This window comes from Schistocerca nitens, chromosome 9 (genome assembly GCF_023898315.1).
Source record: "Schistocerca nitens isolate TAMUIC-IGC-003100 chromosome 9, iqSchNite1.1, whole genome shotgun sequence".
NCBI classification, from domain to species: Eukaryota; Metazoa; Arthropoda; class Insecta; order Orthoptera; family Acrididae; genus Schistocerca; species Schistocerca nitens.
In genome coordinates, this window is record NC_064622.1 from 389,499,895 (window position 1) to 389,522,878 (window position 22,984).

General features: G+C 39.7%; 1 protein-coding gene across 3 annotated transcripts in view; it reads right to left on the reverse strand.

Annotated features, from left to right (window-relative positions):
• LOC126203320 (Fanconi anemia group D2 protein) overlaps window positions 1-22,984 on the reverse strand; it is a 230,364-nt gene that overhangs the window by 90,374 nt on the left and 117,006 nt on the right. For all 3 annotated transcript variants that reach the window (XM_049937587.1, XM_049937586.1, XM_049937585.1), the window contains exons 13-15: window positions 18,348-18,421; window positions 18,151-18,255; window positions 1,046-1,304 (exon numbers count right to left, since the gene is read on the reverse strand). In XM_049937587.1, the coding sequence (XP_049793544.1) occupies window positions 1,046-1,304; window positions 18,151-18,255; window positions 18,348-18,421 (438 nt within the window). The remainder of the gene's footprint in view (window positions 1-1,045; window positions 1,305-18,150; window positions 18,256-18,347; window positions 18,422-22,984) is intronic.

The window sequence follows — 22,984 nt, forward strand, 5'->3', positions numbered from 1 at the left end:
AGCCAGATAGACGCAGCGTTTCTTGATTTCCTAAAAGCATTTGAGTCAGTACAATACCTACACTTATTGTCAAAAGTGTGACGGAATGGGGTAACAAGGGAATTTTTTTACTGGATAGATGATTTCTTGATAGGGAGGATGCAGCATGTTATCTTGGATGGAGAATCACCAATGCCAAATAGGACTAACGGGGGATACTGAGTGTATACAGAGAAGGGCAGCACAAATGGTGCTGTGAGCAAATGTCACAGTGACACAGCAGAAATTGCACTGGCAGACATCTGAAGATGTGAAGCAAATTATCCGAAGAAAGCCTACTTACAAAGTTTCAAGAACCAGCCTTAAATAATGAATGTAGCAATATACAGCTAACCCAACAACGTAAAACACACGATGGAATAATGAAAATACTATACAAGGATATATTGGTACTCTCCACATAGTGGAGTCACAGACAGGCACGACAAAAAGACTGCTAAACAAATAGGCTTTTGGCCACAAGGCCTTCTTCTGAAGTGCACAAAACACACACACACACACACACACACACACACACACACACACAAACAAACAAACAAACATTGTCTCTGGCTGCTGAGACCAGATGTTGGCAGCCAAAGACGACGGTCTTGAGCATATGAGCTGTGTTTGCATGAATGCATAAGTGTGTGTTGTCTACTTCAAAAGAAGTCTTTTTGGTTGAAACCTTATTTGTTTCACAGTCTTTCTGTTGTGCCTGTCTGTGACTCAACATCTTCCCAGTACAGAAAACAACATGCCCTGATCCCCCTTCCATAGCATGCACATTTCTCACAAATTTTACAATTAAATACAGATGTGATGTGATAACCTGGTGTGCGGCCTATAATATTGAACCCATAAAACTTACGATGACTGACAGGTAACAACCAAACGACTGAAATTCCATAAGCGTAAATGTGCAACAGACTCTATATGTCTAAAGAAGCTGGACAAAGCTTGAATATTAACTCTGAATTTACAGTACAAATATGTTAATATGAAACAAAATTTCTCAATGACTTACCTTCTCTTTCAAAAGAGCACTCTTTTGAAGCACAAAAGCATTTATCAGCTCCCTAAACCAATTAATACAGTAGAAAAGAGAATCGAGTATCACTTGCTTCTGATCAGGTTCCATGAACCTGAAATCATCCTCATCTTCATATTCTGGCATGACGACACCACACACAAGCAAAGCATCAATTTCATCCAGTACACCTGAGCAAGTCAGCATCTTGATGAGCCGTAAGAGTCGTAGATATGAATTTAAGATTACCAGATTCCTTAAGACAAGAAAGTTATTATTACTTTTAATAAAGCTATGCCACTGACAGAATTAAAATATCATGAAATTTATCAACAAGAGTCCTCTCATACTACACAATTTGCATTACATCTATTTACACATTCAGAGGTTCACATACAAATGCATCTGTATGCACAGATAATGAGACAGGTTGCCAGTTGTCTTTAACATTGTGTAATAAAGCCTGGTTGTAATAATTTCAAAGAAAGCTGTAAAAATCATGTTTAATATACTTTAAAACTATAGAAATTCTTCCAATCTTTACTTTAAAACTAGTCAGTTTTGTCTTGCAACAGATGTAATTACAAGCATTTGCCATTAAGCAATATATTCAGATCCCCAGATGTGTTCTGAAAGCACTGAAATCTATTCACAATGCATTCCCAGAGCTCATCAATACTATCAACAACATATCAAAGGTTTTAAATAATCATACACAGGAAAATCCAATGGATTCAAATCGGGGGACGTGAGAGGCCACAGTATTGACATGACATAACTGATACACTTGTGAAATACAAAACTTCCCCGGCATACAGACTGCTCTATGTATAAAATTTCAGGAGAACTGCCGAATGTCTGTAACTTGCTGGTATGGTATTTTGGCACAGAGTCTTAGAACCATCTTCTGGTGAATACTGATGAGCAAACTATTGAGCTCCCCTATTTAAGTTCCTGCCAGCACATACATGGTGTCCTACCTGGCCTTCGCATGCATTGCTTGAGCGCACGTCCTTTTGCGATAAGTCTATGCATTGCTCTGCATGCCCTCCATGGTGAAAGCTCACCTCTTTGATACCAAAATGATTATTTTCACACAGTAAGATTGCAGGATGACACTGATTACGCAAAGCACAAAGTTTTTCTATAACTGGGTCCCATGCAGAATTTAATTGGAAACCACAGTTCTGATTCAGATAGTCATATTTCCAGTCATTCATTGATGACTGAGCTCAAAAAGTTTGACGTATGGGCTAGCATTTTTTATTACATGTCATTGAACGACCAACAGAACTACAGTGACCAGCAATAGTGGACTTATTTGCTTGGAGAAGGAAAGTACGCGATCCTGCACAGTGAGCATTATTTGTCCTATACAAGATTTGGCACATGCACATGGAATCCTGTAAACATTTGCTTTGAGCAATTCGTCTTTAACAGATACCAAAAGCACTGACATTTTGGAAAGAAGCTGAAACATTACTTTAACTTTATGTCTTCTTAATTTTCTGCCTATTTTAGCTGAAACATATCCAATATATGGTAGACAAGCAGTCGTTTTGTAGGCCTCATCTTCTTGTTATGTTGTTTGTACATCTGTAGCAGTCTCTGCACTTGTTGAGACGAATACCTGTTATTCAGGAAAATAGGCTGCAGGTGTTCCAGTTCCATTTGCTGGCTATCGGCATCTGAGATGGTATAGGCTTGGTGGATCAAGGTCTTTAGAATGCCCATCATTTGTGCAGGATGATGGCAACAAGTAGGTTGCAAATAAAGGTCAGTACAAGTGGCCTTTCAATACACTGAATGCCCAATTGTGCCCTTGCAATTTACTATTGACATGGAGAAAGATGGCTGCTTGCGGATTTCAGACATCTTGGTGAACACGTCTCGCGCAGGTGCTGATGGGACCTAGTAAACACTCTGCTTTCTTGTTTTCTTCTATGGGAAAACTTTCCATGATACAATCGTGCTGCCTCCCATGTACTACCATTGGTATGCCCAAACCTGATCTGCATATTGGCCATTTCTTCATCTGAAAATGTATGTGGAACCATGCCATCCATTTCAAATGCTACTCACGCACACAGCATTTGCTGTTCACTGTGGGAACTGGTATCTAGAACATACGGCTGTTTATGCTACAGCCTTGCTGCTCAAATACTGATGGCACAACCCAAAACCTGAGTTGTGATTGGTTGCTTCAAGGTCATTCTTCCTATCAGACCAATGAATGTAACCTACTCAACTAACTGACAGCAACGTTCCAAGAATGAAGTTACAACATACACGTAGCCTTAGATATTAACAGTATTGTAACGTGGGTGTGATTGCACTCATGCGTATGTTTATTATGATTATTTGGTTGTTTCATTCTTCTCTGCTCACTTCTTTGATTTGTACCTATATTAGTCACACACCTAGTATAACTTGCACTTGGGCTTGTTAAACTTTGTCTAGTGTCAATACAGAATCTGGTATTGACTCTTTGAGGTACCCACAAATAAGGGTGTCTGCAAAAATTTATCAAGGAGGAGGAAATATTCGTAATTGCAATTCATAAGAATGATACAGTTTCTGAAAACTTATCTGTTCCTAGAACTAACATGGCAAGAAGTACACCAAACCTTTGGTATTCCAAATGACTGGTAGTTAACCACACAACACATTTTGAAAGTAGATTACATTGATACCTAAAAGGTAGGCAGATTTCAATAGGCTATTCAAAGTACATCCTTCTTTTTAGTGACACAATTATTGATGGCATCTCTTTTTGAGTTAATGAAATGTTACACACTCATATGATTAACTCAAGCATATCCAAATGGTTAGGAATTAAAGCTACTAAATATCCTGTTCACATGTCGATAATGTAAGGTTGCCAATGAAAATTAAAAATGGCATTAGCTGAAAGAGTCAGAGTGACAGACAAAATGTTACTGGATGAAGAAAAAGGTCATTAATACTCTTAAAAGTAGAAAAATAAGAAATAAACTTTAAAGAAATAATTTACGCCACTCTGATGCCATCTATAATACTTTGTTTACTTAGAAGACTTTACATTTGATTAAACAATGGAAACTCTAGGTTGGAATATCAACAATGTAGGAAAAGAATTATTTCTTCTTACTGTAAAGATGACATGTTAACTTGCAAACAGGCACAATTAAAAGACTCTTACACACAAGCTTTCATCCACTGCCCTCATCAGAAAAAGAGGAGCATATACCGCTCATTCGCACAAGCAAGCAAACCTCACGCACACGACCGCCAACTCCGGCACCTCGGGCCAGAATGCAACTGTCACATGGGATGGAAGCAGAAATCTGGAGGGGGTGAGGAAGGAGAAGGGATAGAGGAGTGCCGTCTGTTGGAGTGTGCAGGGACTACAATGTCAACAGGTACAGCGTCAGGCGGTTGTGGGGCAGGAGGTGGGGAACACAGAGCAAAATACAAGTGGAGCGAGGAAAGATAGGCAGGTGCATTGGCAGAGGGCGGCAAACAAAGAAGGTGGGAGACGAGAATGAGGAGGAGGTGATATGACAGACAGGGTGGAAACTGTTGGGTGGAGGGTGTGGGGACAGAATGTTACTGTAGGTTGGATAAGTACGAGAGTGGAGTATGTGTTGTAAGGGTAACTCCCATCTGCACAGTTCAGAAAAGCTGGTGCTGGAGGGGAGGATGCAGATGGCCCGGGTAGTGAAGCAGTCATCGTAATCGAGCACATTATGTTCAGCAGCCTGTTGTGCCACAGAGTGGTCTACTTTCCTCTTGCTCATAATTTGGCAGAGGCTGTTTGCCCTGATGGACAGCTTGTTGCTAGTCGTACCAATATAAAACGGTGTGCAGAGACTGCAGAAGAGCTGGTAAATGACATGACTGCTTTCACAGGTAGCCCGGCCCCGATGTGGTGGGATAGACCTGTGGCTGTGAGGCTGAAGGGCAGGGGATGTGGTAAATGGAGCAAAAAATTAGAGGAGTGGGGAAGGATGGGCGAGTGCATCGGGAGAGGGCACCAACAAAGGGGTTGGGAGACAAGAATGGGGAGGAGCTGATACGGCAGAGGGGGTGGAAACTGTTGGGTGGCAGGTGTGGGGACAGTTTGTTACTGTAGGTTGAGACTGGGATAATTATGAGCACGGAGAATGTGTTGTAAGGGTAACTCCCATCTGCGCATTTCAGCATGTTATGTTCAGCAGCGTGTTGTGCCAAAGGGTGATCTACTTTCCTCTTAGCCACAGTTTGGCAGTGGCTGTTCATCCTGGCAGACAATGGTTGGTAGACATACCAATATAACAAGGTGTGCAATGACTGCAGCAAAGCTGGTATATGACATGGCTGATTTCACTGGTGGCCCAGCTCCTGATGAGGTATGATAAACCTATGATATCACAGAGATTTGATTCTTGTGGCGTGGGAATGGACCAGGTTGTTGTGGAAGTCAGGTGGGCAATGTAACACTATTTTAAGAGGGAGTGGGAAGGATCTCAGGTAAGAAGTCTCTCATTTCAGGGCATGATGATGGGTAATCAAAGCCCTGACAAAGGATGGTGTTCAGCTGTTCCAGTCCAGGGTGGTATTTGGTGATGAATGGGGCATTCCTTTGTGGCTGGTTCTTGGGGCAGTAGGATGTCACTATCCAACCCCCACCCAACCCACAGTGTTACTCCTTGTCCACCTCTCACAGCACCTGAGCTCTGCCTCACTGACTTTTTCAATTTGCACATCTCCCTACCAATACTTCACCACACCAGAGCAGAACCATATCTGTAACATTGTTGTTAACCATTCCACAAAAACCCTCGGCTCCACAGAAGTTTCAGGCCTATCCAAGGGCCTCACCTTTAGCACTACACTCAAATTTAACCATGCTGGACTTGTCAAAGACCTACTCTCCTTCTCTCGATCCCTGCAATGGAAACAATTCTTTGCCACCAATCACTCCAACCAAAGCCAGCCTAATTCCAAGACTCAACCCTGTCTCTCCCCGTTCAAACCACCACCCAACCTTGATCTCCCCCTCCCACCTAACCACCTGCTGATCTTTCAGGAATTCTTTACCTCCAACTTGACCGCACCATCCTTCCCCAGGTTCCTTTCTCAGAACCCCAACCTTTCAGCTGAAGAAAGAATAGCCATACACAACCACAAAACAAATCCTGACCTAATCATCTTACCTGCAGACAAAGGTTCCACCACTTTTGTTATAATTGCAGTGACTACCTGGCGGAAGGCCTCCACCAATTATCTGACTCCTCCACCTATAAACTCTGCCAGATTGACCCCATCTGTGAAATCCAACACAACCTCCAATCCCTGCTTAGAGTCTTAGGCCCTTCCCAGAACCTCTCCCTTGAATTCATGTCCCTCCTCACCCCTAAGACACCCTACACACCCATCTTCTACATGGTCCCCAAAATCCACAAACCCAACAACCCCGGACGCCCCATTGTGGCAGATTATTGTGGCCACTGAAAGAATTTCGGCCCTATTGAGCAACACCTCCAACCAATTGCCCATAATCTAACCTCCCACACCAAAGATACCAGCTACTGCACTGGTGAAGGAGAAGATAAGTGTTGTGAGATTTTGTGGCAGTCTCTTCAAACCAGGATTTGGATAGGTCCAGAGAAAAGCCAGGGACTATTTTGTGAAGGTTCACAACAGTCCTGAGTGTAAGAGAGCACAAAAACTGCTGTTGGACCAAGTAAATAAGTAAACCTAAGTTACATAATAATTTGCTAATGCCACACTACTTCCCGACAAACTTGGCAATTTAGGATACATTAAAATAGCTGACTTCTGCAATGAATTAAGCCTGCAGCCCAAATTACAGGAGAGCACAGCCACTGACAATAAATTTATGGCTGAATAACTCTGCTAACTCTATAGCAGAAGAAACCAAAACAAATATTCTTCTCAAAGAAAAACTTGTCCCCTTTTTTCCAAAACAAGAGGTAAATAAAATACCAAATGAAATATTTAAAAAATTCTAGAGCAAATAATAATAATAATAATAATAATAATAATAATCACTTGGAAACTTGCAGCCACAATGGAAACAAAGCCGCACAAGATATGTTTGACAAAATAACATAGTGGTCATTCCTAATTCTGTTCAGGATTTTCCCAGTCTGACCGAGAAAACTAATGACATTACAGTAATAGGACAGAGTGACTATGACACAGTAGGGAGAGCTTTTTAGGTAAATCAGCAGCTAGATATGAAAATGAAAGAATAGATTATTTATACTTCTATCAACAATTCTGCAAGTTATAAGCTCTTACCATTCCCTGAGATTGTGTATCATTGTGCAATTTGAACAGTTGTCACTGGAATGTAATATCAATAGACTCTGACAGTAGGAATGCACCATGTTTCAAACTGAATGCTCTTTACTCTGTGATCACTGTTATCTTGAAGCATGACACTGTGAGAAAGTCAATAAAGTACTACTATGCACTGAAATAAGTAAAAAAGAACTGAAGTCTGAAATTTCAATGCTGATCTGCAAAACAAGCTTGCTGAAGTATGGATCAATATTTATATTATAAATATTATAATTATTTCTTTCCTTTCTCAGACGTTATGTCTTGTTAAAAATGGTAAGTGACGCAGACCTTGATCAAGCGTGACTTCCTTTAAACTGTACGGTGTATGTTACATTGCATTTAGGAACTTTCGGGTAATTGAACATGTATCAATAATTACAGATTTCTGTAGCTGTATATACACGTTTGGATGTAGCTGTATTGCGTTGATGTACTGGTGGATATTGTGTGGTATGACTCCTGTAGTTGATAGTATAATTGGTATAATGTCAACTTTATCCTGATGCCACATGTCCTTGACTTCCTCAGCCAGTTGGATGTATTTTTCAATTTTTCCTCCTGTTTTCCTCTGTATATTTGTTGTATTGGGTACAGATATTTTGATTAGTTGTGTTAATTTCTTCTTTTTATTGGTGAGTATGATGTCAGGTTTGTTATGTGGTGTTGTTTTATCTGTTGTAATGGTTCTGTTCCAGTATAATTTGTATTCATCATTCTCCAGTACATTTTGTGGTGCATACTTGTATGTGGGAACGTGTTGTTTTATTAGTTTATGTTGTATGGCAAGTTGTTGATGTATTATTTTTGCTATATTGTCATGTCTTCTGGTGTATTCTGTATTTGCTAGTATTGTACATCCACTTGTGATGTGATCTACTGTTTCTATTTGTTGTTTACAAAGTCTGCATTTATCTGTTGTGTTGTGGTGTTCCACGCTAGGATTGGACTGCTAAGCCATCAACGACACTTCCACACCTGAACCATGACAAAGGAAATCTCAGAAGAGAAATGAAAACTTGGATACGGGTATCAGCCAACGATGATTGGGATCTTTAATAATATACTTGCTGTAATATCTGGTGTTTATTGTTTGATCCTGTATTGCAATCATGAATCCTTCCGTCTCACTGTATATATTGCCTTTTCTTAGCCATGTGTTGGATGCGTCTTGATTGATGTGTGGCTGTGTTAGATGATACGGGTGCTTGTCATGTAGTCTTTTCTATTTCCAATTTACTTTCTTTGTATCTGTTGATGTTATGTGATCTAAAGGGTTGTAGAAGTGGTTATGAAATTGCAATGGTGTAGCCAATGTATTTATATGAGTGATTGCTTTGTGTATTTTGCTAGTTTCTGCTCGTTCTATAAAGAATTTTCTTAAATTGTCTACCTGTCCATAATGTAGGTTTTTTATGTCGATAACTCCCCTTCCTCCTTCCTTTCTGCTTAATGTGAATCTTTCTGTTGCTGAATGTATGTGATGTATTCTATATTTGTGGCATTGTGATCGTGTAAGTGTATTGAGTGCTTCTAGGTCTGTGTTACTCCATTTCACTACTCCAAATGAGTAGGTCAATATTGGTATAGCATAAGTATTTATAGCTTTTGTCTTGTTTCTTGCTGTCAATTCCGTTTTCAGTATTTTTGTTAGTCTTTGTCTATATTTTTCTTTTAGTTCTTCTTTAATATTTGTATTATCTATTCCTATTTTTTGTCTGTATCCTAGATATTTATACGCATCTGTTTTTTCCATCGCTTCTATGCAGTCGCTGTGGTTATCCAATAAGTAATCATCTTGTTTAGTGTGTTTTCCCTTGACTATGCTATTTTTCTTAAATTTGTCTGTTCCGAAAGCCATATTTATATCATTGCTGAATACTTCTGTTATCTTTAGTAATTGGTTGAGTTGTTGATTTGTTGCTGCCAGTAGTTTTAGATCATCCATGTATAGCAAATGTGTGATTTTGTGTGGGTATGTTCCAGCAATATTGTATCCATAATTTGTATTATTTAGCATGTTGGATAGTGGGTTCAGGGCAAGGCAGAACCAGAAAGGACTTAATGAGTCTCCTTGGTATATTCCACGCTTAATCTGTATTGGCTGTGATGTGATATTATTTGAATTTGTTTGGATATTAAGTGTGGTTTTCCAATTTTTCATTACTATGTTTAGGAACTGTATCAATTTAGGATCTACTTTGTATATTTCCAATATTTGTAGTAACCATGAGTGGGGTACACTATCAAAAGCTTTTTGGTAATCAATGTATGCATAGTGTAGTGACCTTTGTTTAGTTTTAGCTTGATATGTCACCTCTGCATCTAGTATCAGTTGCTCTTTACATCCTCGTGCTCCTTTGCAGCAGCCTTTTTGTTCTTCATTTATAATTTTGTTCTGTGTTGTATGTGTCATTAATTTCTGTTTAATGACTGAAGTTAATATTTTGTATATTGTTGGTAGGCATGTTATGGGGCGATATTTTGCTGGGTTTAGTGTGTCTGCTTGATCTTTAGGTTTCAGATAAGTTATTCCATGTGTAAGTGTGTCAGGGAATGTGTATGGGTCTGCAATGTAACTGTTAAATAATTTAGTTAGATGTGAATGTGTTGAGGTGAACTTCTTTAGCCAGAAATTTGCTATTTTATCTTTTCCATGGGCTTTCCAATTGTGAGTAGAATTAATTGCTTGGGTGACTTCATGTTGCAAAATTATCACTTCAGGCATTTGTGGTATCATCTTGTATGTGTCTGTTTCTGCTTGTATCCACCGTGCATGCCTGTTATGTTGTACCGGGTTTGACCATATGTTGCTCCAGAAGTGTTCCATGTCTGTTATGTTTGGTGGATTGTCTATTTTAATGTGTGTGTTATCTATTGTCTGGTAAAATTTCTTTTGGTTTGTGTTGAATGTTCGGTTTTGTTTCCTTCTATTTTCACTTTTTTTGTATCTTCTAAGTCGTTTGGCCAATGCTTGTAATTGCTGTTTCTTTTCATCTAATTGCTCTATCGCTTCTTGTTGTGAGATTTTACCTAACCTTTTTCGTTTTTTTTCTGACATTTCATTTCTTATAAATTGTGTTAGCTGTCCGATGTCCTTTCTCAGTTTTTCTATTTTGATCTGTAGCCTGTGTTGCCATGCTGGTTTTGTGGGTTTCTTCTGTGTGTTGGTTGGTTCTGATCTCTGCCTAGTGTGTATATTTAGTGTAGTGAGTGCTCCTATATAAACCAGTAGTTGTAACTCTTCCATAGTTGTGTTTTCATTTATTTTGTTGTGTATGATTGTGTTGATAGTTTTTATTGTTGTTTCGACTTGTGGGTTATTTGGTGGTCTTTGCAAGAATGGTCTAATGTCTGTATTTGTGTCTTTGTATTCTATATATGTCAGCTGAAATTTTTCTTCTATATCTAACATGTGTGTCACTTCGTGTTCTATTTGTGCTTGTTCTGGTGGCTGTCTTAAGATTTCGTTTTCCTCTGATTGTTTAATTGATGCGTGTTGTTCTTTGTTTGTTTGCTCTGGGATGTTTGAGTCCATTACTGTATTTTCTTCTTCTTCTGATTGCACATTATTTTGTTCCAGTATTTGTTGTACTTTTTGTTTGATGTTTTCTAATTCTGACTGGGGTATCCTGTTATTTTTGATTATCATTATTATTATTATTATTATTATTATTATTATTATTATTATTATTATTATTTGCAAATGATGAATTCACAGCTATGTAAGAAATTCTCATGGTCACATTACATCCCATCACACTCACAATCATACAATGACAAATTTACCTGAATCTTGAGAACCTAAGGGCAGGAATGAAGTCATATCCCTCAAGTCAAGCTCTGAAATGAGATCATCCCATGACAATATTCTCCCCACACCACCCAGAGTTGCCTTTCGTCGCCCCCCTAACCCTCCGTAACATTCTTGTCAAACCCTACAATATTCCCAGACCACCTTCTCTACCCAGCGGTTCCAACTCTTGTAACCGACCCCACTGCAAAACCTGCCCCATGCATCCCTCCACAACCACCTACTCCAGCCCCACAAATGGTAAAACATACACAATTCAAGGCAGGGCCACATGTGAAACAACACGTCATTCACCAGTTGACATAACTGCACTGCACAGCGTTTTACATTGGTACGATGACAACTAAACTGGCTGAGCGCATGAACGGGCATAGACGAACTGTCCGCCTAGATGTCCAATACCCAGTAGAAGAGCATGCCCTCCAGCATAATTCTAGGGACCTACGAACTTGCTACACCGTACGTGCCATTTGGCTTCTCCCACCCAACACCAGTCCTCGGAACTGCGGAGATGGGAACTTGCACTCCAATACATCCTTTCATTCCGCCATCCTCCTGGACTGAACCTACGTTAACCAACATCACTCCCATTTACTCTTCAGTCCTCTCCTCTTTACCTTTCCTCTTTAGCCATTCACGCATATTTTCATCCTACATAGTTGTGTTTATCTTTACACTATATACCTCTTTACTTGTGTATGCATCCTCTTTAGTTTGAAGCTGGCACAGTACTTACAGTAGAATATCTTTGGCTTCCCTCTATCTTTGCTACCCTCCCTGTTTACCTTTCCCATGTTGCTTCATAACCTGGGTTGTGAGTAACTGAATCCACTTTCCCTTCTTTCCCTTCTTCCCCCTCTCTCCTCCCTGATGAAGGAACAAAGTTCCAAAAGCTAGGATACGTAAATTTTCTATTCTGTTTTGTGTATCTATCGGCTGTACTGAGCTGAGGTAAGTACTGGCCAGTCCCTCTAGCTCTTTGTTAATATTGTTTCACATCTTTATATGAGATTTTCCATTAGTCATTTAAATCTCTTATATGTGGCTCCCATGGGTATTAGTATAACAAGATTACTTAATTACAGTAGGCATTACAGAGGCATTTAAGCAATCATTCCTCCTGCAATCTGCATATCAATGGAACAGTAGAAAGCCCTAATAACTGGAACCATGGGAGGTACCTTCTGCCATGCATTTCAGATCTGTGTGCAGAGTATCGATGTAGATAACACAACTGCTGCCCTTTATTTACAAGGTGTGTTGTAAATTACACAAACGTACGTGGTAGTTATATAAAATAACAAATTTTTATATGTAAATAGAACCTAGTATCAAACTAGTTTAATGTGATGCAATTACAAGAACACATTATTTTCTTATTATCTATCATGGTGAAAGTTGTTTATTGCTGACTTAGCATACAGCTGCTGGAAAACATGTCAATGGTCACTAGCGACCAAAGACGTTTTCTGTCAACTCAATATCCTGTTGCTTGGAAGCATATCACTAGCTTTAGTCTTACTACATGGCCTTATCTCTCTATGACATGGATATGTAAACTTTTAAGTCATTTAAAATACCAAATGATTATAATTGAAGTGCAGCTACTCACAGAGGTCCAGTGTGGGTTGTAATTAACATATGGCAGCAAAGCCTGGTAGATATTCTAGTGCGTTAATGTAGGACCGATTTACATAGGAAAAAAAAGATTAGATCCAATTTTTGCCAACAGGTGCAAATCTGGTGCTGTGAACGCAAGGCAAACATATATAAATGTTTACATATATAATGAATTAGGAATGGGACATGGCAGAAAAGGTCAAGCAAGTGAGAAAGGCATAATGTTGATTTTATTATTAGCTGCCACTTACACAATTTGTTCAATATGGGCGCCAGATATGTCAACGAGATGCTGCATCTGTAAAACAATGTGATAAACAGTTGCTTGCAGCAGTTCCAGGGGAAATTGAGCAATGTTTTTCTGAATATGGGCCTTCAGATCAGATATAAACTGAATGTGTCCCTGGCAAATGTGTTTTTTTTAAATGTCCCCAGAGCCAAAAGCCACACGGATTCCAATCAGGTGATCTTGTAGGCCATGCATCTGGAAAATCTCTGGAGATAACACATTCATGGAAGGTTGCATTACTCAGATCTTTCACTGGGCGAGTGACATGAGGTGCTGCCTCACCTTGCATGAAAACAGTGGTTTCCATACAGTTGTGCTCTTCCATGCTGTACAAGGAGGTCTCAATAATGTGCAAACATCATGGTACACCTAACTGGCACTATGGGTATATTCTCATCAAAGAAAAATAGACCAAGAATAAAGATGCTTGTGAATCATATACAGTGATTACAATGGCTCTTTGTGCACAACCCCAAATTCGACACTTCTGTGTATTCAGTGCACTCTGTAGTGTGAAATGTGCCTTGTCACTCTACAGAATACTGCTCGGCCACATGTTGTCAACTTCAATCTATGCCTGATAGCGAAGAGCAAATTCGGAACATTGCTGCAGATCATGAGGTTTCATTTGCTGCATCACCTGGATCTTGTAGGGGTTGCATCGCCTGGATCTTGTATGGGTACCAGTGTAAGACAGACTGCAAAACTTTCGGTAATGTTGACCATGGGATGGACAATTCTCATGACACTGCATGAGCACTGCACAAGCTGCACGGTCATCACAACAACAGCAATCACATCAATAACTTCCACCAGGGCAGGACACCTTCCTCTTGCAGGTGCCACATGAAGCTCACCCATGTTTCTGAATTTCATTGTCATCTTCTTTACATGATTTAATGACATAGGGCCTCTCCTCAGACTGTTAGGTCAGTGATATTCTCTCAATGCAACACTGCCCTTCCTGCTATTCACATGAAACAGTCTCAATAAAGGCTCACAATCTCTATCCTCAATAGCCATACTGTTCACTCACATTGTGGCTTTTTAAATGCCAGTGTGGAAGTCCTATTGTCATACAAGCAGTTTATAATGCCATATTTGCAACTAATTTGTTTTCCAGTGTAGATTGGTTCCACATTAACACATAGAACATCTACCAAGTTTCATTGCCATACAATAATCACAGCCCACACTGGACCTTTGTGAATAGGTGCACTTTAATTATGTCCACCCAGTATATATTGGAGACAATAACATTCATTGCATTTTAAATGTTAACTCGTAAAAGATTAAAATCAGCTGTTATTTTCTACAACTATTTTATGTAAGTGGCAATTTTATGATTATGGATTAGACACTGATGTAGCACCTAATATATAAAAGATGTGAGACATATCTCCAATTTTCTATACTGACGGCACAAATTTAAGATAGTCCATTATACATTTGCAATTTAACTTGCAGTCTCCATGGTACAATTTTAGTTGTAGTATCTGATTATGAAATATAAGGCTTCCTGAAGATGTTATATGATTGAAACTGGTAACACCTCATAATACAGTCTGTGAGTGGTTACCGACTGAATATTTGATTACAACTGGCATGAGCCCCTAATGCTACACAGTGCGTAATATGGTTAAAATAAACATCGTACAATGGATCACCCCCCCCCCCCCCTCCGCCCATGAACCATGGACCTTGCCGTTGGTGGGGAGGCTTGCGTGTCTCAGCGATACAGATAGCCGTACTGTAGGTGCAACCACAACGGAGGGGTATTTGTTGAGAGGCCAGACAAACGTGTGGTTCCTGAAGAAGGGCAGCAGTCTTTTCAGTAGTTGCAGGGGCAACACTCTGGATGATTGACTGATCTGGCCTTGTAACACTAACCAAAACGGCCTTGCTGTGCTGGTACTGCGAACGGCTGAAAGCAAAGGGGAACTACAGCCGCAATTTTTCCCGGGGGCATGCAGCTTTACTGTATGGTTAAATGATGATGACATCCTCTTGGGTAAAATATTCCGGAGGTAAAATAGTCCCCCATTCGGATCTCCGGACGGGGACTACTCAAGAGGATGTCGTTATCAGGAGAAAGAAAACTGGCGTTCTATGGATCGGAGCGTGGAATGTCAGATCCCTTAATCGGGCAGGTAGGTTAGAAAATTTAAAAAGGGAAATGGATAGGTTAAAGTTAGATATTGTGGGAATTAGTGAAGTTCGGTGGCAGGAGGAACAAGACTTCTGGTCAGGTGACTACAGTGTTATAAACACAAAATCAAATAGGGGTAATGCAGGAGTAGGTTTAATAATGAATAGGAAAATAGGAATGCGGGTAAGCTACTACAAACAGCATAGTGAACACATTATTGCGGCCAAGACAGATACAAAGCCCACGCCTACCACAGTAGTACAAGTTTATATGCCAACTAGCTCTGCAGATGACGAAGAAATTGAAGAAATGTATGATGAAATAAAAGAAATTATTCAGATAGTGAAGGGAGATGAAAATTTAACAGTCATGGGTGACTGGAATTCGTCAGTAGGAAAAGGGAGAGAAGGAAACATAGTAGGTGAATATGGATTGGGGGTAAGAAACGAAAGAGGAAGCCGCCTAGTAGAATTTTGCGCAGAGCACAACTTAATCATAGCTAACACTTGGTTCAAGAATCATAAAAGAAGGTTGTATACATGGAAGAAACCTGGAGATACTGACAGGTTTCAGATAGATTATATAATGGTAAGACAGAGATTTAGGAACCAGATTTTAAATTGTATGACATTTCCAGGGGCAGATGTGGACTCTGACCACAATCTTTTGGTTATGAACTGTAGATTAAAACTGAAAAAACTGCAAAAAGGTGGGAATTTAAGGAGATGGGACTTGGATAAACTGAAAGAACCAGAGGTTGTATGGAGTTTCAGGGAGAGCATAAGGGAACAATTGACAGGAATGGGGGAAAGAAATACAGTAGAAGAAGAATGGGTAGCTTTGAGGGATGAAGTAGTGAAGGCAGCAGAGGATCAAGTAGGAAGAAAGGCGAGGGCTAGTAGAAATCCTTGGGTAACAGAAGAAATATTGAATGCAATTGAAGAAAGGAGAAAATATAAAAATGCCGTAAATGAAGCAGGCATAAAGGAATACAAACGTCTCAAAATTGAGATCGACAGGAAGTGCAAAATGGCTAAGCAGGGATGGCTTGAGGAAAAATGTAAGGATGTAGAGGCTTATCTCACTAGGGCTCAGAGAGATACTGCCTACAGGAAAATTAAAGAGACCTTTGGAGAAAAGAGAACCACTTGTAGGAATATCAAGAGCTCAGATGGAAACCTAGTTCTAAGCAAAGAATGAAAAGCAGGAAGGTGGAAGGAGTATATAGAGGGTCTATACAGGTAGAAGGGCGATGTACTTGAGGACAATATTATGGAAATGGAAGAGTATGTAGATGAAGATGAAATGGGAGATATGATACTGCGTGAAGAGTTCGACAGGGCACTGAAAGACCTGAGTCGAAACAAAGCCCCGGGAGTAGACAACATTCCATTAGAACTACTAAAAGCCTTAGGAGAGCCAGTCCTGACAAAACTCTACCATCTGGTGAGCGAGATGTATGAGACAGGCGAAATACCCTCAGACTTCAAGAAGAATATAATAATTCCAATACCAAAGAGAGCAGGTGTTGACAGATGTGAGAATTACCGAACTATCAGTTTAATAAGTCACGGCTGCAAAATACTAACGCGAATTCTTTACAGACGAATGGAAAAACTAGTAGAAGCTGACCTGGGGAAGATCAGTTTGGGTTCCGTAGAAATACCGGAACACGTGAGGCAATACTGACCCTACGACTTATCTTAGAAGCTAGATTAAGGAAAGGCAAACCTACGTTTCTAGCATTTGTAGACTTACAGAAAGCTTTTGACAATGTTGACTGGAATACTCTCTTTCAAATTCTGAAGGTGGCAGGGGTAAAATACAGGGAGTGAAAAGCTATTTACAATTTGTACAGAAACCAGATGGCAGTTATAAGAGTCGAGGGACATGAAAGGAAAGCAGTGGTTGGGAAGGGAGTGAGACAGGGTTGTAGCCTCTCCCCGATGTTATTCAATCTGTATATTGAGCAAGCAGTGAAGGAAACAAAAGAAAAATTTGGAGTAGGTATTAAAATCCATGGAGAAGAAATAAAAACTTTGAGGTTTGCCAATGACATTGTAATTCTGTCAGAGACAGCAAAGAACTTGGAAGAGCAGTTGAACGGAATGGACAGTGTCTTGAAAGGAGGATATAAGATGAACATCAACAAAAGCAAAACGAGGATAATGGAATGTAGTTGAATTAAGTCAGGTGATGCTGAGGGAATTAGATTAGAAAATGAGACACTTAAGGTAGTAAAGGAGTTTTGCTATTTGGGGAGCAAAATAACTGATGATGGTCGAAGTAGAGAGGATATAAAATGTAGACTGGCAATGGCAAGGAAAGCATTTCTGAAGAAGAGTATAGATTTAAGTGTCAGGAGGTCGTTTCTGAAAGTATTTGTATGGAGTGTAGCCATGTATGGAAGTGAAACATGGATGATAAAATATTTTGGACAAGAAGAGAATAGAAGCTTTCGAAATGTGGTGCTACAGAAGAATGCTGAAGATTAGATGGGTGGATCACATAACTAATGAGGAAGTGTTGAATAGGATTGGGGAGAAGAGAAGTTTGTCGCACAATTTGACTAGAAGAAGGGATCGGTTGGTAGGACATGTTCTGAGGCATCAAGGGATCACCAGTTTAGTATTGGAGGGCAGTATGGAGGGTAAAAATCGTAGAGGGAGACCAAGAGACGAATACACTAAGCAGATTCAGAAGGATGTAGGTTGCAGTAGGTACTGGGAGATGAAGAAGCTTGCACAGGATAGAGTAGCATGGAGAGCTGCATCAAACCAGTCTCAGGACTGAAGGCCACAACAACAACAACAACACAATGGATCAAAAAAAGGATAAAGCAATATAAATGTATCTCAGTTATCTGTACTGTCTAGTTACACTTGCTAAGTAGAACGTACCTTTTCCCTGGAATGGCCTGTTGCTTCTCAAAAACCATCTGAGCTAATGGTAAGCATATTTCACTTTCACCATTGTTTTCTTCAAATTTGATTGCAAAGCCTTTTCTGGAATGCAGTTAAAATCATGTGACTTTCTTATTACAAGACAAAACATACAGAGACAGTTTTTATGATTATATATACATTAGAAGACTTACTCTAATCGCAGTTCGGACACATCCGCAATATACTGGTCTTCGAAATCAGCAAGCAATTTCTCGTTAATCCAAGCCTGAAACAAACAAGTAATTTTCAAGACAGAATAAAGGGCAGTTTGCAACTGTTCATTTGACAGAAACAATAAAAGGAATTGATTTTTAAAATTAATTTTTTTAAAATTAATTTCGACAGAAGATGAGGGAAAAGTTGGAGAATAGAACAAGTGGAGCAATTTTGATGGAACCACAAATAAAAAACAGCAATTGAAATTTTAACTTTAGGACCCTGAAGTATTCCTTCTTCAGCTGAAGTGGATGCATAGAAAAATAAGGAATGTGAAAAATGGAAAGAGAGGTAAAATAATACTTAAAATATAGACATTTTCATTATTTTACCTTTCTGCCTCCCTCTTGGGCCCCATTCCACTGTAGTTCTTTGTCATTTATCTGTCTTTGCGTTCTGCAATTTCTTTCAAGATTTCTTTGAGGTATTGATTGCCATTGATTAATTTCACTGATACAATGACTGGCATAAAAGTTAAGCACTCAAAGGGCATAGTCAGATGTCAATGTAACTTCATTCATGTATACACGACTGGTTTGATTAGATTAGATTAGATTAGTTTTCGTTCCATAGATCCGTGCTGAGGAGATCCTCGTGGATGTGGAACATGTCAATATTTTTTTTTTAAAAAAAGCTGAAATAACAATACTAATAGTATGAATATATACAATACATCATTTGTTTCTATTAAAAAATTCGTCAATGGAGTAGAAAGAGTTGGCCACTAGTAAGTCTTCAGGCTCCTTTTAAACTGATCTTTATTTGTAACTAATTTTTTTATGTTTACTGGCAAATTATTGAAGATAAGTGTTCCTGAGTAGTGGACCCCTTTTTGAACTAAAGTAAGTTCTTTTAAGTCCTTGTGCAGATCATTTTTGTTCCTGGTATTGTATGTATGAACTGAGCTGTTTGTTGGAAAAAGAGATATATTATTTAGGACTAATTTCATTAATGAGTAAATATACTGAGAGGCAGTAGTTAGTATTCCCAGTTCTTTGAAGACGTTTCTACAGGACGTCCGTGAATTTACTCCACAAATAATACGTATTACATGCTTTTGGACTCTGAAAACTTTTGTTTGACTTGAAGAGTTACCCCAAAATATTATACCATATGACATTATGAAATGAAAGTAGGCAAAGTATGCAAGCTTTTTCATTTTTATGTCGCCTATGTCCGCTAACACTCAAATTGCAAATACAGATTTGTTAAGGCGTTTCTGCAGTTCTGTGGTGTGCTCTTCCCAACTGAATCCCAAGAATTTAAGACTGTCAATCTCTTCTATCTGCTCTTCTTCGTATTTTATACATATGCTGGGTGGAAACCTCTTACAGGTTCTGAATTGCATATAGTGAGTCTTTTCGAAGTTTAATGTCAGTGAGTTGGCTTTAAACCATTTATTAATATCCATGAAAGTATCATTAGCAGATCTTTCTAGAACTACACTTGACATACTATTTATTGCAATACTTGTGTCATCTGCAAACAAAACGAACTCTGCTTCTGGCAGTGTAACTGATGAGAGATCATTGATGTACACAAGAAAAAGCAATGGCCCTAAGATGGATCCTTGTGGGACACCACATGTAATTTCTTCCCATTCTGATGATGACTGATGACTTAATTCACTAGTCCCTTGCACTGACACCCTTTGTTTCCTGTTAGTGAGGTATGACTTGAACCATTTTGCAGCACTGCCCGTGACACCATAGAATTCTAATTTACTTTAAAAAATGTATGTAAATGATTAGAGTTGCAACTCTGTGTCTGGTAGAATAGGCACCAGAGCACATTAGTGCTGTTACCAGGCCTGTTAGTTTACATAAGGGGTGTGAACATTAGATGCAGAGTGATCACTGCGACAGAAATGGAGATGTCTTGTGAAACAGTGTTAACAATGCCTGACAGAATTTGAAATGAGTCTCATGGTGGGTCTGTATTTGGCCAGCAGGTCAAAGCATGCAACAAACAGATTTATGGGACATTCAGATGTGAAAGTGGCTTGATGTTACACTCCATGGGAACATAAGGCCAGGTACATTTGGCATCAAGATTCCAGTCAATAACATGAGACGATCACAAGGAAGGTTTCTTGTATTGTGCACTGAGCACATCGTAACCACTTCAAATCTGGGATTGCCATCCAAAAACAAGTAATGGTCTCCCTATAAAATTCTGTGTCATCCTATACCATTGGTTGGAGACCAGAAGCTACCGGACAAGGGAATTACTGTCCCAGAGTAGGCTGCCATTAACACTGCAACACAAATGGCTGCGTTTGTCAAGCGGACGTGACCAGGAAGCATGGACTGCTAATGAACAACACTTCACTGTGGTCAGCAATGAATCGCTGTTCTGGACTACCCCATATGACCGTCATTGACAAGTAAGGCAATGAACTGAGGAGAGGTCCCAATGTTTTGGAGAGGCACAGTGATATTACTCCTTGCATCACTGTGTGTGGAGAGCCATCCAATATTAGTTCAGGTCATGACTGAAAATGATTGAGGGAATTCTGACGGCACAATAGCACACATCATGGAATCCTGCATCCTCATGTGCTACCTGTTGTGCGACCATGTCGTGATGCCAATTTTCAACAGGACAATGCTCTTCCACAATGGTGCATGACACAAATGTCTCTGTGATGTTGAGGCACAACCATCGCCAGCAAGATCTCCTGATTTGTCCCCACTTAGGACATGTGTGGGAGAAGCTCAGATAGTAACTCCATCCCAGTACAAGTATCCAACACACATCACGTAAATCTACATCCACATGCATACTCCGCAAGCCAACACATGGTGCATCGCAAAGGGTACCTAGCACCATTCGAAGCCAATTCCTTTCCCATACCAATCGCAAAAAGAGTGAGGGAAAAACAACTGCTTGTATGCCTTCGTATCAGCCCTAATCTCTGTTATCATACCTTTGTGGTACTTATGCAAAATGTGCATTGATAGAAGCATAATTATCCTGCTGTAAGTTTCAAATGAAAGTTCTCTACATTTTCTCAATAGTGTTTCTCAAACAGTCAAACAGAACATCACCTTCCCTCCAGGCATTCCCATTTGAGTACCATAAGCATTTCCATAACTGTGTGTTTATCGAACCTACCAATAACAAACCTAGCAGCCTGCCTCTGAACTGCTTTAATGTCTTCCTTTAATCTGACTGAGTGTGGATCTCCAACACTCCAACAGCATTCAAGAATAGTCACACTAGTGTCATATATGCAGTCTCTTTTACAGATGAACCACACTTTCCTAAAATTCTGCCCCCCCCCCAAAAAAAAAAGAAAGAAAGAAAGAAAAAAACAACCTGAAGCCGAGCATTCACCTTCCCTAGTACATACAGGAATTACGGGCAGAATTTAAACAGACTGTTAGTAACAAGCTTGATTCATTTCATACTGCTCTGAATTTGTTATGCCTAGATATTTAATTGACATGACTTGCGTCAAGCAGCACAGCAATAAAAGATTAATTGGAACATTAAGCGAACGGTTTTCCTACTCGTTTGCACTAACTTATAGTTATGTACATTTAGAACTAACTGCCATTTAATACACCAAATAGAAATTTTGTCTACATCTTCCTGTATCCTCCTACAATCACTCAATGATGACACCTTCCTGCACAACACAGCATTATTATCAGCCAACAGCTTCAGATTTGCTACTCACCCTCCCTGTCAGATCATTTATGCATACAGAGAATTGGTCAACCTATCCTTGGAAGTCCCTAGGGCACTCCTCCGGATACCCTTGTCTCTGATGAACACTCGCCACTGAGGACAATGCATGGGGTTGTTTGTATTACTTAAGAAGTCTTTGAGCCACTCACAAGCCTGGGAACCTAAATCTGAATCTGCACCTGCATCTGCAACTACATCTACACAGATACTCAACACACCACCATACACTGCATGGCAGAGGATACCCCGTACCATTACTTGTCATTTCCTTTTCTGTTCCTCTCACAAACGAGTGAAGGAAAAACAACTGTCTGTATGTCTCCATACGAGCCATAATTTCTCATATCTTATCTTTGTGGTCCTTAAGCGCAATGTATTTTGGAAGCAGTAGAATTGTTTGTCAGTCAGCTTCAAATGCTGGTTCTCTAAGTTTTTTCAATATTGTTTCTCGAAAAAAAATTGCCTTCCCCGCAAGGAGTCCCACTGGAGTCCCCGAAGGATTTCCACAACACTTACATGTTGTTCAAACCTAATGGTAACAAATCTAGCAGCCCAACCCTCAATTGCTTTGATAGCTTCCTTCAATCTGACCTGGTACGGATCCCAAACACTTGAGCAGCACTCAAGATTAGGTCACACCAGCATCCTATGTGCAATCTCCTTTACAGGTGAACCTATTCCGAATGCTAATCCTTTGTCAACAGTCTGCAGGTGGAGCACATTGTAAAATGATTTTCGGAAATAGAGCAATATGGAATATGCCTGTTGCCCTTCATCCATAGTTTGCAGGACATCATGTGAGAAAAAGGCAAGCTGAGTTTTGCACTATCAATGCATTCTAAAACCATGCTGACTGGTAGGCAGAAGCTTTTCTGTC